The following is an 18,428-nucleotide window of genomic DNA, read 5'->3' on the forward strand; positions in this document are numbered from 1 at the left end:
TCGGCCGACCCTTTGAAATTTGCTAGGTCGGATTGATTGGCCATAAATAAAACCCATAGAAAATCCCAACTTCTTAACTTTACAAATACCAAAGTTATTGCATTTCCGATCAATCAAGTATATGGCACCTATAGGATATAGTCGGCCGATCCCTGCCGTTCAGACTTATATATTGTGTGCAAAAGAACGAAGAGTGTGTGAAAAATTTCAATTCGATATCTTAAAACTGAGAGACAAGTTCGCGTAGAAATAGACAGACGGACCGACATACGGACAGACGGACATACTTATATCAACTCAGGAGGTGATCCTGATCAAGAAGTTGGGATTTTTTATGGGTTTTATATTTGGCCAATCAATCCGACCTAAAACCTTTTACTGTTGCACAATCCACAATTGACAATTTGCACAAATCGGTATTCGCTAATCCTAGAAAACCCTTTTCGCTCTAAAGTCTATCAAAACGTTACCGTAAATTCTTTGTCTCACTTCCAAGGCAACTGCATTTTTCAAGGCTTTTACTGGTATAATTTGGATAATTAATAAGCGTTAGATAATTGTATTAAATAAGATGTTTCCGACTATATCCTATAGCTGCCATATAACTGAACGATCGGAAATGCCATAACTTTGGTGTTTTTAAAGTTAGGAAGTTGGGACTTTCTATGGGTTTTATATCCAATAGCTGCCATATAACTGAACGATTGGAAATGCCATAACTTTAATTTTTTAAAGTTAGGAAGTTGGGATTTTTTACGAGTATTAAGAATGCATCAAATGAATAATTTTGGAGATTATAATTTACAGAATATTTTGCAAGGGTATATCAACTTCCGCTCCGCCCGAAGTTAGCTTTTCTTTCTTGTTTGTATAATAAGCTGTCCACCCTGCACGAATTATTACCATGTTTCAATAACAAATGTGATCTCAGTAAAACATTTGAATTAAATTATCTCAATTGCTTAGGAACATAAAAAAACACAGAACATACAAGACAAAATATCTTCAATTTTGTATGTATTTATACCTCTTTAAAAAAAGCCAAGTTAAAGCTTTGGAATGATTTTTTTTATACAGACGAGAGTGCCACAAGGTGGTCCAGACGACTATATTCTATAGAAGTGTTACGTTAGCTACTTTTCTTGCTTTAATCTATTTGCAATTACAGTTTTTGATGGACAAAATAGCAGCTGAAATGTGGATAACTGCGTTTTAACACACATTCTTGGTTGAGACCTATTCTTGGTTGAGATCTATGGAAACACTCAGCAGGATATCAGCTGTAGTTAAACTGTTAACAAAAGACTATTGTTTGGTACTCAATTGTCATTTATGAAGTGGCTATTGATTTTCAATATCAGAAAAATTCATAGAATGTCATGGTTTTCAAATACTCATAATAAATCAAGTTCATTGGCAACATATAATTTTTCTCAAACTCAAAGTAACATTAAATGCTCAGTTACATATAGTACTCTGTATTTATCCTAATATGCATACAAGAGTCCTGTGCTTAAGTATTGATAAGCTCAACGCTAAGCGAGTCGATATAGACATATTCGCTCAATGCGTATAGGGCTTAAATGGCGAATAGATTGGACTCCCTAAGATGAATCTACAATGAAAATTGCTATAAATGTGATAGAGGCACCAAATAAAACAATAATTTAAAGTCATGACGAAAATAAAAGAATAATTTAGTAAACATATTTAAATGAATTAGGGAACTATCAAATTGGTCAAATATACTTGTGTACAGCAAATACCTTTTACTGTTGCACAATTCACAATTGATAATTTGCACAAATCGGTATTCGCTAATCCTAGAAAACCCTTTCCACTATCAAAACGTTACCGTAAATTCTTTGTCCCACTTCCAAGGCAACTGCAATTTTCAAAGCGCTTACTGGTATAATTTGAATAATTAATAAGCGTTAGGTAAATAATAATAAGATGATTAAATAAGATGTTAATCCACGAAATCATTAGCTTCAGACAGTCAATAACGTCGCTTCTAAGTCAGTCAACGAGAGCCTTAAGCAAAGTTGTTTCAGAATATATTTTACTAATATGCGCCATTTCATTATATTTTTTTAGAACTACTTGAGAGCATATGTTTTTTTTTCATAAATAACCAAAACAGTCCAAATCGGTTGACACATTCCAAAATAGGCTTTTATGTTGAAGATATGAAAAATCTGCTAATATATTATGAAACAAATATGTATACAATGTTACATGTTTTTGCACTATTCATTAAAAATATGATTTTATTTAAAATCCGATGTCTAGTAATTACACATTGAATTAAACAAATACAAAATGTGATCTAAACTTTTTTAATGCCCTTCGCTGCTGCAAAAATCGTGTATTTTCTTTTCTTGCAAAAAAGGATGTATTATCAGATTTAAAACATATGTCCAATTACACAATAATTGATCTGAGTGCACGTAGAAAAAACAAATATTTCATAAAAAAAATGTATTCTAATTTTTCTAGTGTAATTAAAATATTAATTTCTGGTACTATACTACACTATATTACATGTATAATATTCCATCATATTCTGATTGTAGCGGTAGGCTGTAGATAGGTCCATTTTACAGAAGATTAGCTCGTGTTTAGAGTAGTTGTATTATTTCCCCTTTTTGGAACCAATATTACAATTTAGACACAATCACTATATTTTATTCACTTTGAGCACCATTTTATTAAAATATTGTTGAGGGGCGAGCTTTAACTGTAAGCGTGACATTCGAATCGCACCGCAACCGCAAACCGTAACGGTGAACCGAATCTGTAATCGATGCCGATACAGCTTGAAGTCCTCCAATTGTAACAACGAAGTTCTGATTGACGGTTTGTAAAAGCTCTGGCCATCGGCTGGCTGCTGGAGATGAAGTTTGATTTTCGTTTGTCTAGTTCTTTGCATAAGTAAAGTATACCGAGCACTCGCGATGCTGAGGCTTATTCAGTTGGTTTGGGCTTCTTTTCAACCGTTGACATTTTTTTCTTCTCCTATTTGAAAGTGTGTTTTCTCTTTCGATTTGTGTACCGTAAAATATTGCTAACCATTTTTTCCGGACTGTTTGCTGCCAGCCGCAGAGATTCTGCGCACGGTTTCCTTATTCTTATCTACTTCTACTATTTTTGCTTATCCCTATCTCTACTCAGTGTGGGGCAACGCGGGCGTTTGCATGTCCTTGGCAATCTGTGGTCCTTTTTACGCGTACGACGACACCGCGCCGCCCACCCGCATCGGTTGGCGTTGACTCAAAGCATCCGTCCTCATCTTACTGCAGCCAGCCAATAAAGACAGACCATAGCCGAGGGACCGGCAAGGGCGTAGCATCGCAGCAAACGACAATATTGGGTGGCTGCTCCTGTGGTGACCAATCCAATAGCTCAGGATTTGGCAGCATTTTGGTGGATGCAAAGGTGTTTATTTTTAGGCAATGTTTTGTGGCTATTGTCAGACGGCAGAGGCCCAAGCGACCGAATCTATTCACCATGTTGGCCATAGCTTAGAACAATTTCACCTTCCGCGTTAAAAAAATATGATTCAAACATCAATTAATCTTACGCTTCAAATTATTAGCAACAAAGCATATTTTAATGTGTACATGTGCGCTCTGACACTGACTTGGTCTGTTGGATCACGGGACGGGAAGGCGGACCCGACATCCACCAATAGCCGCAAAGAAGGGAAGGTTTCAGTGTGCAGCGGCACCAATCACAGCACACCTTCCTGCCTACCACTCAAGTATTGCCCCTGCGTATTCCGACATCTCTTTCACACACTTGATTGATTCGGCGGCCGTTGCTTCGCACTAGCACGTCGGTACTTTCATTGGAATTTAATAAATGTGTTCATGTTCAGAAAAATTAAATCTAATATTCTCCATAACGTATGAATTCAATACTTTTGCCAATCTGCTGCAAAGATCATTTTATAATTGTGGAACTGGAGGTGAAATAAAGAATTCTTAAACTTTTTTGGTCCACTGTACATCTGCAACAAAAACTCTGAACGAGCTCAAAGTAGAACAAAGTCCAAAACAACACACAAATGGATTCTTCAGCTTTTCAAAACTTTTTATACCCTTGCAGAGGTTATTATAATTTCAGTCAAAATTTTGCAACGCAGTGAAGGAGACATCTCCGACCCATACAGCATATATATTCTTGATCCGTCCGTAATTTTGTCCGTATCTACGCAAACTAGTGTCTAAGTTCTAAAGATATCAGGATGAAACTTTCTTATAAGGTTATTTTTATATAAGTCAGACGATTTATAGCTTCAATAGACACAATCGAAAAAATAAATTGAAATTTTAAATAAATTATAACTTAGATGTGTAAATCCACGAGATATCTGTTAATATAGTAATTTTGTTTTGCTAATCATGTGACTATTTGTTTTGAATGACTAAAACATTGAATTAATAACTCAACTAATGATCAAAAAATAAATAAATAAAATTTGGTAGGTCGGATTGATTGTCCAAAGTAAAACCCATAGAAAATTCCAACTTCCTAACTTTACAAAGACCAAAGCTATGGCATTTCCGATCAATCAGTTATATGGCGGCTATAGGATATAGTCGGCCGATCCCGGCCTTATATATTGCGTGCAAAGGAACAAAGGGTGTGTGCAAAGTTTCAATTCGATATCTTTAAAACTGAGAGACTAGTTCGCGTAGAAACAGACAGACAGACGGACATGCTTATATCAACTCAGAACGCGATATATATAGATTATAGGGTCGCTGTGTTGCACACATTTGACCAAAATTATAATACCCTCTGCAAGGGTATAAAAAAGAGTTGGTAGCATTCGAATTTTTAATAGTAGGCACAGCTGTTACTTTTCTGAGAAAGCACAGCTTCTATGAGATTGAGTCACCTTTAATTCCCAACTGTGTAATCAACTGCTGTAATGGATCCTTTATACATATATCTATTTGTTGCTCCAAAGACACCCTCCTCGATGCATTCATTGTGACAAATGGATGTTAACTTATGTTTTGGGAATTGCTTAGTTATAATTAGATTTATTATTTGATTCATAAATACAGCCTTGTTTTGATTACAAATGTTAAGGATTCGGAAATTGGTGTAGCTTATTAAGTAACACTTCCTAAATAATTGGGTGTCCGAAAAAGAGTTTTATCTTCCAAGCTGTAATTGCTCCAGCACTTTAAAGTATGCGGGTTCTTAATATACATTATCATAGGTCAAATTATTATGTTTAAATATAAGAAATAAGATTTAAAATTCTTCGTATCAGAATTTTGGACTTGCAGAAAATTAAGAATTATCATGCTCCGGAAATCACCTGAAAAAAACCGGAAATAATACCTAAGTTACCAGAAAGTGATTTGATTTGTGGCTTCGGTGTATATTTTACTTAAGTAGTATTGACTAAGTGATTTGTATTCCCTTATACTTGTGGTTACGAAATCGAAACTGAGTTGCTATCCCGACATTTTTTTACACAGTCTGATAATGTGTATGTTGAAATGTACACCGTATTCTGTAGGAAGGTGCCTTAATCTAAATGTGAATCAGAACTTGAGGTTGTCGATCGTCACCTGAGTGAGGGCAGCGTCTAGTCTCCAATGACCATCTGCATTGACCAAACCAAATAAATGAAAGAAACGAAAAGAACTCTGCCATAGCCAGGAAACAGCTTTGTGGTTAAAGTACATTTTTTCAATTAGGCACCAAGTTACTTGAGACAATTCTTACAAAGCCACAGAAAATTGATCGGATGGCGGTCACTTATCATTGTGAGAGAATATTTCCAAAGCTAAAATCAGTGTGGACAGTAAGTGTAATACTCAATCCCACGGTACTTGTTACTAAAAAAAAGTGAATTGCAGCTTTAGAATACTCCACTTACCATCGCCAGAAATACTGCCTTGCGAACTATGCGAGTCTTCTAAAAAGATAAATTGATAATATTTTGCATTTAAATATAGGCTTTATGTAAGTAGGTATATAGATGTGGTACCTGCCCCGTTTTGCCCATCGTTTATGGCTGTCATCCATTCTACTCCTTGGGCTTGTGACAAAAAGTTGTTAGCAGATGGCGGCGTAGTGGTGTCTGAAATATTGCCCAATATCCTGTTCGAGTATTCGTCAAACTTGTTTGCTATAGTTAAATTATGGGAAGAGAATTAAATTATTTAATTTTTACTCATGCATCGCCCTCTTTACTCATTAAACAATAAGCTACTTCATTTCAGTAATTCAATCCGATAGTTTACAAAGAAATTCCAATCCAAACTCCATATAAATTGGGATGGAAAGGTTTAATTTTATAAAAACTAAATTTTCCAAATGTATATATTCCGATATTTTACTTTACTAGATCTTCAAAGATCGATCTACATGTGATCGCAACTTGTGGTCGGCTGGGCCCGACTTACCAGAAATCTGAGCAAGGATCTTTCATTTTTATACCCTTGCAGAGGGTATTATAATTTCAGTCAAAAGTTTGCAACGCAGTGAAGGAGACATTTCCGACCCTATAAAGTATATATATTCTTGATCAGCATCAGAGTCGATCTAGCCATGTCCGTCTGTCCGTCTGTCCGTCCGTCCGTTTCTACGCAAACTAGTCTCTCAGTTTTAAAGCTATCTGCTTGAAACTTTCCCAAAAGTTGTCTTTCTATTGCAGGTAGTCTATAAGTCGGAACAAGCCGGATCGGGCGACTATATCTTATAGCTGCCGTATTTTTTAAAGTTAGGAAGTTGGGATTTTCTATGGGTTTTATTTTTGGCCAATCAATCCGACCTACCAAATTTCATAAGGATCGGCCGACTATATCTTATAGCTGCCTTATAACTGAACGATTGGAAATGTCATAACTTTGGTGTTTATACCCGTTACTCGTAGAGTAAAAGGGTATATTGTATTCGTGCAAAAGTATAAAACAGGTAGAAGGAAGCGTTTCCGACCCTATAAAGTATATATATTCTTGATCAGGATCACCTCCTGAGTTGATATAAGCATGTCCGTCTGTCCGTCTGTCCGTCCGTCCGTCTGTCCGTCTGTCTGTCCGTCTGTCTGTTTCTACGCGAACTAGTCTCTCAGTTTTAAAGATATCGAATTGAAACTTTGCACACACCCTTCTTTCCTTTGCACGCAGCAAATAAGTCGGAACGGCCGGGATCGGCCGACTATATCCTATAGCTGCCATATAACTGATTGATCGGAAATGCCATTACTTTGGTGTTTGTAAAGTTAGGAAGTTGGGATTTACTATGGGTTTTATATATGGCCAAACAATCCGACATACCAAATTTCATAAGGATCGGCCGACTATATCCTATAGCTGCCATATAACTGATTGATCGGAAATGCCATAACTTTGGTGTTTGTTAAACTAGGGAGTTGGGATTCTCTATTGGTTTAATATTTGGCCAATCAATCCGACCTACCAAATTTCATAAGGATCGGCCGACTATATCCTACAGCTGCCATATAACTGAACGATAGGAAATTTCATAACTATAGTGTTTTTAAAATTAGGAAGTTGGGATTTTTTATGACTATTAAGAATGCATCATATGAATAATTTTGGAGAATATAATTTACAGAATATTCTGCAAGGGTATATCAACTTCGGCTCCGCCCGAAGTTAGCTTTCCTTTCTTGTTTTTTATCGAGTATTATAGCGCCATGGGTTAAGGGGTTATCCGGGTCTTGGAGCACGAAAAAAGCCTATTTTCGTGAATTTTTTTTAAAGATCTTATGACAATTTCACAAATTTCATTTATTGTACATTAATGTTTATGGTTTGACCAACATTGTGTAAAAATTTGAACCAAATATTTTTAAAATTGAGCCGTTGAGGCAGGCTTGAACTTGACCTCATACAAAATTGTGTCCTTTCGGTAGGCAAAATATCTCCGCCAATTTTTGTCTGAAATCAAAAAACCAAAATTATTCTGATAGTGTATGTGTCTCGCTTGTCCTCTACGAGCCATTTTTTTTTTAAATTAAAAATTGAATTTTTTGTAGCGCTTTTCATAAAAAGTGTCATTTTTTACGTAAATTTTGGCAATATTTTGGCTTATAAAATGAGTTGTAATTAAAAATTTAAAAATCCCTCCGTTAAGGACAAGAGAATTATGTCTAAAAGAAGTGTGCAAAAGCAGAAGTTGATCGGTGCAATAGTTTTTAAGAAATCGTGACTACCGACTTCAAAAAAGTGGTTTTGAGAAAAACGCGTTTAAAGTGCCGCATCTGTCCGACGCCAGAGCCCGAATGGCCCGCTGTGACGTTCGACGCGCTGGGCCTTAAATTTCTCCCATTCCTACAGTTTTGCTTCGATCGACTTGAAATTTTCAGACAACATTCCGGAAACTTTGTATTATTATATAAAAAAGTTTGAAAAAAATGAATTTTTTGAAGTGTCAAGACCCGGATAACCCCTTAATCTACTGCATTATATTGCTGTCATAGTAACAATTTTGGAATAATCTTACCGATCCGGGACGTTTTGACCAGACATGCCAATCAATTCCTTTTTTATGTTTTGTTGCTGTATATCTGATCGATGTTTTTCTTAACACAAAGTTGTTATTTTCTTTTAGTTTAAATAGCCGATCGATATGTACAAAAATATCGATTTACCGGCGTATGGTTGAGATTGAAAATTTGGTAGTTCCATTTCCGATTATGAGCGTTCAACCTAATTTTGGTTTTTTATATTTAAAGCGACTTTTATGGGGCAGCTCATGAATTTTTTCAAATTGTTCAAATTTTGTATAAAGCTGGCATCTATAATAAAGAACTACAGGAAGGTCAAAAAGGTACTATTTCCAGCAAAGTGACTAAATCGTTTTATCAGAACTTGAGTTAAACGAGGACGGAAGCTAACTTCGGCAAGCCGAAGTTTTAATACCCTTGCAGACTTTGCCGAAATTGCTAAAACTAAAAAAATAGCGAAAGGAATAAGGTATACATAAGTAAACTGGATTTGCATCGTTTCATGTCAATTCCTTTTATACTGCAAAAATGTCATATAAAAATAGAAAAAAACAAGAAAGAAAAGCTAACTTCGGGCGGAGCCGAAGTTGATATACCCTTGCAGAATATTCTGTAAATTATATTCTCCAAAATTATTCATATGATGCAATCTTAATACTCATAAAAAATCCCAACTTCTTAACTTTAAAAACACCAAAGTTATGGCATTTCCAATCGTTCAGTTATATGGCAACTATAGGATATAGTCGGCCGATCCTTATGAAATTTGATAGGTTAGATTAATTGGTTAAAAATAGAACCCATAGAAAATTCCAACTTCCTAACTTAACAAAAACCAAAGTTGTGGCATTTCCGATCAATCAGTTATATGGCGGCTATAGGATATAGTCGGCCGATCCTTATGAAATTTGGTAGGTCGGATTGATAGGCCAAATATAAAACCTATAGAAAATCCCAACTTCCTAACTTCACAAACACCAAAGTTATGGCATTTCCGATCAATCAGTTATATGGCAGCTATAGGATATAGTCGGCCGATCGTCACGCGCTTTTACCCTGATCAAGGTATGCATAAAAAAATAGGATTTGGAAAGATTTATGTCAATAGCTTTTACACTGCGCGAAATATCTTCTATTCTTGCAAGTTATATCCGATTGTTCCTATGGGAGCAATAGGATATAGACATCCGATCGGGACGGTTTTCAAACTTGATCTGCGTACTCTTGTTTTAGGACGACAGTAAATGTTTCAGATCGCTAGTGTTGAAACGCGGTATTAAAACAGACGGACAGACGGACGGGCGGACTGACGGACTGATAGGCCAAATATAAAACCTATAGAAAATCCCAACTTCCTAACTTCACAAACACCAAAGTTATGGCATTTCCGATCAATCAGTTATATGGCAGCTATAGGATATAGTCGGCCGATCGTCACGCGCTTTTACCCTGATCAAGGTATGCATAAAAAAATAGGATTTGGAAAGATTTATGTCAATAGCTTTTACACTGCGCGAAATATCTTCTATTCTTGCAAGTTATATCCGATTGTTCCTATGGGAGCAATAGGATATAGACATCCGATCGGGACGGTTTTCAAACTTGATCTGCGTACTCTTGTTTTAGGACGACAGTAAAAGTTTCAGATCGCTAGTGTTGAAACGCGGTATTAAAACAGACGGACAGACGGACGGGCGGACTGACGGTCATGGGTATATCGACTCCCCTATTGATCCTGATCAAAAATATATATACTTTATGGGGTCGGAAACGTCTCCTTCACTGCGTTACAAACTTCTGACCAAAATTATAATACCCTCTGCAAGGGTATAAAAATAAACAAGAGAGAACGCTATAGTCGAGTGCCTCGACTATTACATAGATACCCATTTCTCAGCTAAACAACTTAATATAAATATGCCTTCCTGTGTTTTTTTTGTTGTTTTTTTTAACATAATGTGAATTATAGTGACCACAGGGAAAAAGGACAAAAAGTTCAAATTATCAATTTGAATTCGGCGATCTCTTAGTGCTGGCAGCTTTACAGCACGAGCATCAGCACCAGCGCTGCTTTAGCGCAGGCAGCTTTTGTCCTGCACCAGCAGCTGTGTTTATGTTTATGTTTTTGAGTGCAATAAATTGACTAGAAATATTAAACATACATACTTATATTGGCTAAACACATACATACTTAAATTGTATTATGTATATTAAAGTCTAAATGTTTGCGCAACACGAGTAACGGGTATAGCGAATAGCTTTCTTTGAAAAGAGTTATCTTTGCCGGGCAATTGCAACTGTGTACAATGTAAATACATACATATGTATATGCTTACGTACATACACACATACGCCATTGTTTGACTCAGACCTCCAATTTGGCTAACTATATTTGATTTGCATAGTTCATGGGATATATGTAGTTCGGTATTGACAAATGAAAACCATTGAAATTTCCTTTAATAGAAATCCTTATGGAGAATTAAAGTTGACTCTGTTGAGCACCTTGGCCAGCTGTTCCAAAGTCATCATGGCGCCATGAAAGGCGGAAATGTAGGCGCTAGCCAGGCTTAAGCGTTTAATGGGTTTTTGGGCGTTAGAGTGGGGGTGGCAAACTTTTATTCGGCCAATCGATAGGTATTGACGAAACAAATACATATCAATTAATTTTCATAATAGCATCAAAACTGTGGCCACAGCTTGTGGCTTGTGGGCGTCAGAGGGGGCGTGGCACCATTTTGAAACAAACTTGCGCTGCGTAGGAACTCCTAAAATCTACATGCAACATGCCAATCTTCTAGCTTTTATAGTTTCCGAGATCTCAGCGTTCATACGGACGGACAGACAGACGGCCAACGGACATGGCTAAATCGACTCGGCTAGTGATCCTGAACAAGAATATATATACTTTATAGGGTCGGAAACGCTTCCTTCTACCTGTTACATACTTTTGCACGAATACAATATACCCTTTTACTCTACGAGTAACGGGTAAAATTGGACAAAAACAGGAAAAATCGTAGCTTACAGTTAAACAAAAATTGCCCGTACAAAATGATGATGTCATCTCTGGAGTAAATTGTCAAATAAATTTTATAAGCAAGTGTTACGATTTACTTTATAACAATTTTAGAAAAAAGTTTTAATATTTTAAATAATTGAAAATCGAGTTCAGTTAATTTTTATCAATATATTTTTTGTGTTCAATAAATTAATTTTTGAAGTTATTGAGTAAACTAATTAATTGTTAATTTTGTAAACGCATATGAAATTATCTTATTTAAACAAAAAACATTTCCATTTGAATTATTGTGTGTGTGTGTAGATATGTGTGGAATTTTCACGTAATTATGTAAATTAATCACTCAAATATAGATTTTTTACAGTGTATGAACCGCCAATATACTAATATGATTCTTATATAAACATTCGCGAATGGAAATCGTGGAACATTCCAACGTCGGGACATGTGAAATTTCCTTATACCAAAAATTCCGTGACTTGAAGGAAACACCTTTTCATTTAATTTCTGGTCTCCAAAGCATTCATTCAACTCGAACATGAATCCAAGAAGAATCGGCTTTTGCGACTACTGGTTGCACTGAAATCTTGGGGAGGGGAAATAAAAGGTTTCGCGTCCCAAGTGCATTGCTCTTGTGAGCTTGTTATTTTATCCCCCATCTCTTATGCCACTAAATGCTATTGTTCTCTAGTTTAAGACGTTTGCAACTTGGATTAACATCCTTTCCTTTGGCGGTCAACATTTTTCGACTAGAAATGTAAATAGAATGAAAATGTAATCTTTTGTTCAACTCCTCGTACATGTTAATGCAAACGTGAGTGTATTAATCGACTTTTTTATCTGTCATTTCCTAGAAAAGTAATTTTTAAGTTAGGTTTTTCTATTATTATTATTATGTTTTTAATTTGCACTATCTAACTTTCAATTTCACTATAATATAGACCTGCTACCCGTAATACGACTGATTAGCTTTGTGATTACCTTTTAACTTATTTTCCATATGTGGTGAGGTATACACGTTACTTCCGGCATGACGTTGATGATCATGCTGATTTTGATTGGGGTTGATAGCAATGGTCAGGCTATCACCTGTCGAAGTGCTCTGCATAGTGTGTAATGTCGGTGAAACGGCCTGATGTTGTTGATGTGAAATGTGATGGTGTTGCAAATGCTGGTGGTCGTGCTCATGCTGTCCTGTGCTTGTATTCAGTGTCTGTTCTTGGGTACTGTGAAGAATCTGCGGCTGATGTATAATACGGTGTTGAACCTGATGTGAGAGTGTCCCGAGCCCATGGCTAAGAATTGGCGATGTCTGCATATCCATTATGAGCATCAGTTCCTAAAAAAATATAAATGATTCTGGAGTATTGAAGCAACTTAAGCAAAGAAGCAAACTTTGGCAAGTCAAAGTGTATATGCCCTTGCAGCTGATAGATAATTAAAATATTACATTTTTCGATTTTAAGCCTTATGACTAACAACTATGAAGCTATGTCGATTTTCATAAAATAACAAGGAAGGAAGCAAACTTCGGCAAGCCGAAGCTTATATACCCTTGCAGTTATTACAAATCGACTACATTTCGATTTCTATGCCTATATTACTAACAATGAAGCTGTGCTGCATTTTGCCATCCTTTCTATGGCAGCTATATGATATTGTTGTCTGATTTTAATTTAATTGACATATTACCAAATCCCAGAGAACAAAAAAAAAGTTAAAAACAAAAAAGTTATGATATTTTGAATATTTTTTTCCTATTGGAGCTATATGATATAGTCGCCCGATCTGGCGCGTTCCGAATTATATACTACCTGCAATAGAAAGATAACTTTTGGGAAAGTTTCAAGCAGATAGCTTTCAAACTGAGGGACTAGTTTGCGTAGAAACGGCATTTCCAATCGTTCAGTTATATGGCAGCTATAGGATATAGTCGGCCGATCCTTATGAAATTTGGTAGTTCGGATTGATTGGCCAAAAATAAAACCCATAGAAAATCCCAGCTTCCTAACTTTACAAACACCAAAGTTATGGCATTTCCGATCAATCAGTTATATGGCAGCTATAGGATATAGTCGGCCGATCCCGGCCGTTCCGACTTATATACTGCGTGCAAAGGAAAGAAGGGTGTGTGCAAAGTTTCAATTCGATATCTTTAAAACTGAGAGACTAGTTCGCGTAGAAACAGACAGACGGACAGACAGACGGACAGACAGACGGACAGACGGACAGACGGACATGGCTATATCAACTCAGGAGGTGATCCTGATCAAGAATATATATACTTTATAGGGTCGGAGATGTCTCCTTCACTGCGTTGCACACTTTTGACCAAAATTATAATACCCTCTGCAAGGGTATAACAAGAAAGGAAAGCTAACTTCGGGCGGAGCCGAAGTTGATATACCCTGTATATTATATTCTCCAAAATTATTCATATGATGCATTCTTAATACTTATAAAATATCCCAAATTCCTAACTTTAAGAACACCAAAGTTATGGCATTTCCGATCGTTCAGTTATATGGCAGCTATAGGATATAGTCGGCCGATCCTTATGAAATTTGGTAGGTCGGACTGATTGGCCAAATATAAAACCCATAGGAAATCCCAGCTTCCTAACTTTACAAACACCAAAGTTATGGCATTTCCGATCAATCAGTTATATGGCAGCTATAGGATATAGTCGGCCGATCCCGGCCGTTCTGACATATATACTGCGTGCAAAGGAAAGAAGGGTGTGTGCAAAGTTTGAACTCGATAGCTTTAAAACTGAGAGACTAGTTTGCGTAGAAACAGACAGACGGACAGACGGACATGGCTAATTGGTATAACATGGTATAAAAATTATTTTTCTTTTTATCAAAATATTCCTTTAAGATATAGTAATTATTTACCATATAAAAACTACGCTTTTAGATTTGTCAAAATCGGACAACATTATCATATAGCTGTCATAAAAACGATGGCAAATATCGACATAGCTTCATTGTGATAACTGCAATATAAACGTTTGCTTCCTTTCTAATTAGAAATTAAGTTTTTTGTTTTAAAGAAATAGTAATTCTTATTTTAAAGGCGGTTTCCCAAAAAAAAATATTTCTTGATTCAATGACTGATTTTCTAGTTTTGAGAAGGAAGAATTGTCTTCAACCTCAATTAAGCTGAAGGAGTAACTTGGTACTTGTAAAATTTTAAATATAGTCTAAACACTGGAAGCTTTTAGACATGAATTCAATTTTTTTATACATAGACATTCATACATTTATTTAGGACCTTAGTATGCGTGACAGAAGGCTCTTGCTTTTCCCGCTCATTTAATTGTGGCACGTCGTCGGCGCCAGTTCCCCTGCCCTGCAAGGTGTTCTGGCTACCCGCCAAGTGAAGGCTGAACCCGCGCAAACGTGTTTGCTAGCACTCATTCACCTGTTGTTAATTGACCTTTTTAAGACCATCACTCCCCTAAGGGTCATTGTAGTTGGAGGATCGAGACAGCCGAGGGTAGAGAGAGCATAGTGTATGCTAACGCCAAGTTCGTCTATGCCATCTGTTTTTCTTTTAGTTTTATTTCTTAAAGATACAAATTTTTGTAACTGCCGCTCTTGCCTTTAGTTATGAAAACATAATGATCGAAGTAATATTTCATTTATGGTATCCTTACAAGTATTTTAATCCCATTGTAAAAGAAAGAGGGCTTCATCCTTAAGTCACAAATTATGGATTAAACAAACAATTTATTTTAAAATTTGTATTATTTTTAGGTTTTGATTATTTGCTTTCTATGCTACTATCGCAATGAACGACTCTGACAATATGCAGATTCTGGCTTGATACCAATATTGTAAAACCTTTTAAACTCATTTGATATATATATAATTTAGGTTCTGGGAAAAAATAAGAAAAATTGAAAAAATACAAATAAACACAAAATATGCCTGACTTCTTACACATATATTCCGTTTTTAATAGATAAAAATAAAAACTATTTTCAAACATGTACATATTTATCTTCCAATTATAATATATTCGAATGATCAATTACGATATATATAATTACATTATACAATTAAAATCTTCTTATGGAAAGTCTATTGCAAAAATACAGCGAAAAAAGTTCCTTTATTTTTAAATACGTCGATCTTTACTTCTCAGTTCCAAGTACGTATACTTGCGATATCATTGGTAAAATAATTCAAAAGTCACGGTCGGACGCGGCGGTCCTGCTACGAGGTCATTGGGGTTTCTACACTTTGTTCTTTTCAATACCAACACAGGCTATACTACCCAAACTACATTCAATTCAAAAAAATTAAAAGTGGGAAAAATAAGCGCATTTTCACACACTCCAGCCAAATAATGGCCAGTGCCAGCCAGAAAACTTAGCTAAGGCAGTCTATGAAAACAGAGAAAATAAGCAGCTCAAGGTCAGGAGCGTGGGGAAATGTAAGATGTACGGCTCGGCATATTAGCCATGAGAACGGTTGAGAGCAAATATCGAAAAGCTGGTTTGTTGATTTATTTAAATTTATATTTTACTTATTTAGTAATGTCTTTACTTGCATTTTACTTACTATATCAACTTTTTTTGTATCCAGTCTAAAAATGTCATACATAAAACAACACTTTTTAAGTTCTCAAAAATTTTTAAAACGAATTCATAATCACATTGCTAGATTTTATAGCTACATTCACAGTTTCACTTTAATTATACATTTTAGCCACTTCTAATCAATACGATACTTGACAGGTATAAAAGACAGCGCGTACCACCTGTTGGCTATTGGTTCAAGATACAACGCGAGTTTCAGGTGGATCTTGAAACGTACGCCAAGAGATCTCGAGCGAAACTAAATTGTTGAATGGCAATGGACGGCGGAAGCCGTTCTTACATCGCTCAAACTCAAGCGACCACTTTCATGAGTGCGTTTTTTAGTGGCTTATGTATTCGTTGAGTCGCGCTCAAAACTTGGCCCAAGACGGCTTTACGGTTGGTCGGTTTCATTTGCTCTCAAACTGGCTGTCGACTAATAGGGAGACATAGCGAGTTGGCCGAACGCAAAAGCTGGGCTTGAAATATGATCACCGCACAGAACGAGTGATAGAGACAAAAAAGGCATGACACATCGAGAGCGAAGGAGTAAGAGTGATCGAATATTCCCGTTTTTGTTTTGTACGGTCTTTATGCTCAACGTGTTAGAGTATTTTAGTATTTTTTTGAAGTAATTTATGCTTGGCTATAAACATATGTGTGTGCCAATGTATTTATTAACGCACATGCAGTGTAATGCTTGAGTAAAAAAAACTACTCAAACATCGACAAAACCTTTCTCCAAATACAAATGTCAGCATATAATACAAAGAAAAACTTGATTTGCATGTTAAAACAGGAATACCTTTGGAGATCAATTCTACCACAGTACTAAAATAAAATGCTAAGGTTTGATAGGAGTATGCGATTTTTTACTCTTATGTAAAATGTTAACGTAGAGGATACCATTAAAAATGGTTAAGCTTCCGCAACCATTAAAAAAAGTCAGTTTACTAAATTTAAAGTCATTTATTTTCGTGCTGGAAATGAAAAACATTTATTCTACTGAACGAAAGGTATATTACCGAATAGCTAGCAATGTCATTGTTTTAGTAACTATTCATTATCATTTTTAACAAGAAAGGAAGCAAACTTCGGCAAGCCGAAGTTTATGTACCCTTGCAGTATTACCAACATTTCGATTTCTATGCTTATATACTAAAAACAATAAATCTATGTCAATTTTACGCTGCAGTTTGCGATCGTTTCTAGGGCAGCTATTTGATATTGTTGTCCGATTTTGACAAAACTTACAGCGTTATTCTGATATAGTACAAAACAAGAAAGGAAAGCTAACTTCGGGCGGAGCCGAAGTTGATATACCCTTGCAGAATATTCTGTAAATTATATTGATTGGCCAAAAATAAAACCCATAGAAAATACCAACTTCCTAACTTTAAAAACACCAAAGTTATGGCATTTCCTATCGTTCAGTTATATGGCAGTTAGATGATATAGTCGCCCGATCCGGCTCGTTCCGACTTATATACTACCTGCAATAGAAAGACAACTTGGGAGAGTTTCAAGCAGATAGCTTTAAAACTGAGGGACAAGTTTGCGTAGAAACGGGAGGACGGACAGACGGACGGACAGACGGACATGGCTAGATCGACTCTCCTGGTGATGCTGATCAAGAATATATTTACGTTGCAAACTTTTGACTGAAATTACCCTCTGCAAGGGTATAAAAAGTAAGAATTAAACATATAACCACAACGCTTTGTACCGTTTAAAACTTCTAATTAGCTTTCCACGAAATAAGACTTATGGATTTGCCCAATTTGACCAATGCGCTTAGTTTTGTAACAAAAAAGAAATTTGTATATAAAAAAAATAATATTACAAATTTTGTTTTTGTGTTTAATAGCGCTCTTAAAATGTTTATTTTATTAAAAACAAGAAAAGCAAACAGGATCGGCCGACTATATCCTATAGCTGCCATATAACTGAACGATTGGAAATGACATACTTTGGTGTTTTTAAAGTTAGGATTTTTTTATGAGTATTAAGAATGCATCATATGAATAACCGATCCGATTTTAGAGAATATAATTTACAGAATATTCTGCAAGGGTATATCAACTTCGGCTCCGCCCGAAGTTAGCTTTCTTTCTTGTTAATTAAGAAAGCTGTTACAAATCAAATTGTATATATATTATCAAAACGCAAGCTAAGCCAGAGAAACAATTTTTAACTAGTTTTATATTTTTTTATTTTATTAGATTTCTGAAAAGTAATGCTTATGAAATATGCCCAAAATATCTTTCTGGGAAAAGGCTATGTTTCCGATTATTAAAGAACATATGCCACAAAAA

At 35.8% G+C, this 18,428-nt stretch overlaps 1 protein-coding gene across 6 annotated transcripts in view; it reads right to left on the minus strand.

The window, feature by feature from the left end:
- Window positions 1-16,353, minus strand: part of LOC108053073 (paired box protein Pax-2) — a 51,914-nt gene extending 35,561 nt beyond the window's left edge. For 4 of the 6 annotated variants that reach the window (XM_017135644.1, XM_017135641.1, XM_017135642.1 and 1 more), the window contains exons 1-4: window positions 16,097-16,353; window positions 12,507-12,864; window positions 6,017-6,157; window positions 5,906-5,944 (exon numbers count right to left, since the gene is read on the minus strand). In XM_017135644.1, the coding sequence (XP_016991133.1) occupies window positions 5,906-5,944; window positions 6,017-6,157; window positions 12,507-12,864; window positions 16,097-16,138 (580 nt within the window). In that variant the 5' untranslated portion in view covers window positions 16,139-16,353. Of the gene's footprint in view, window positions 1-2,544; window positions 3,198-5,905; window positions 5,945-6,016; window positions 6,158-12,506; window positions 12,865-16,096 lie in introns of those variants that run through there. The other 2 variants (XM_017135643.1, XM_017135645.1) reach the window with 2 other exon arrangements.
- Between the last annotated feature and the right edge of the window lie 2,075 nt (window positions 16,354-18,428).

The sequence above is a fragment of the Drosophila rhopaloa genome, unplaced genomic scaffold, assembly GCF_018152115.1.
Source record: "Drosophila rhopaloa isolate 14029-0021.01 unplaced genomic scaffold, ASM1815211v1 contig_203, whole genome shotgun sequence".
NCBI lineage: Eukaryota > Metazoa > Arthropoda > Insecta > Diptera > Drosophilidae > Drosophila > Drosophila rhopaloa.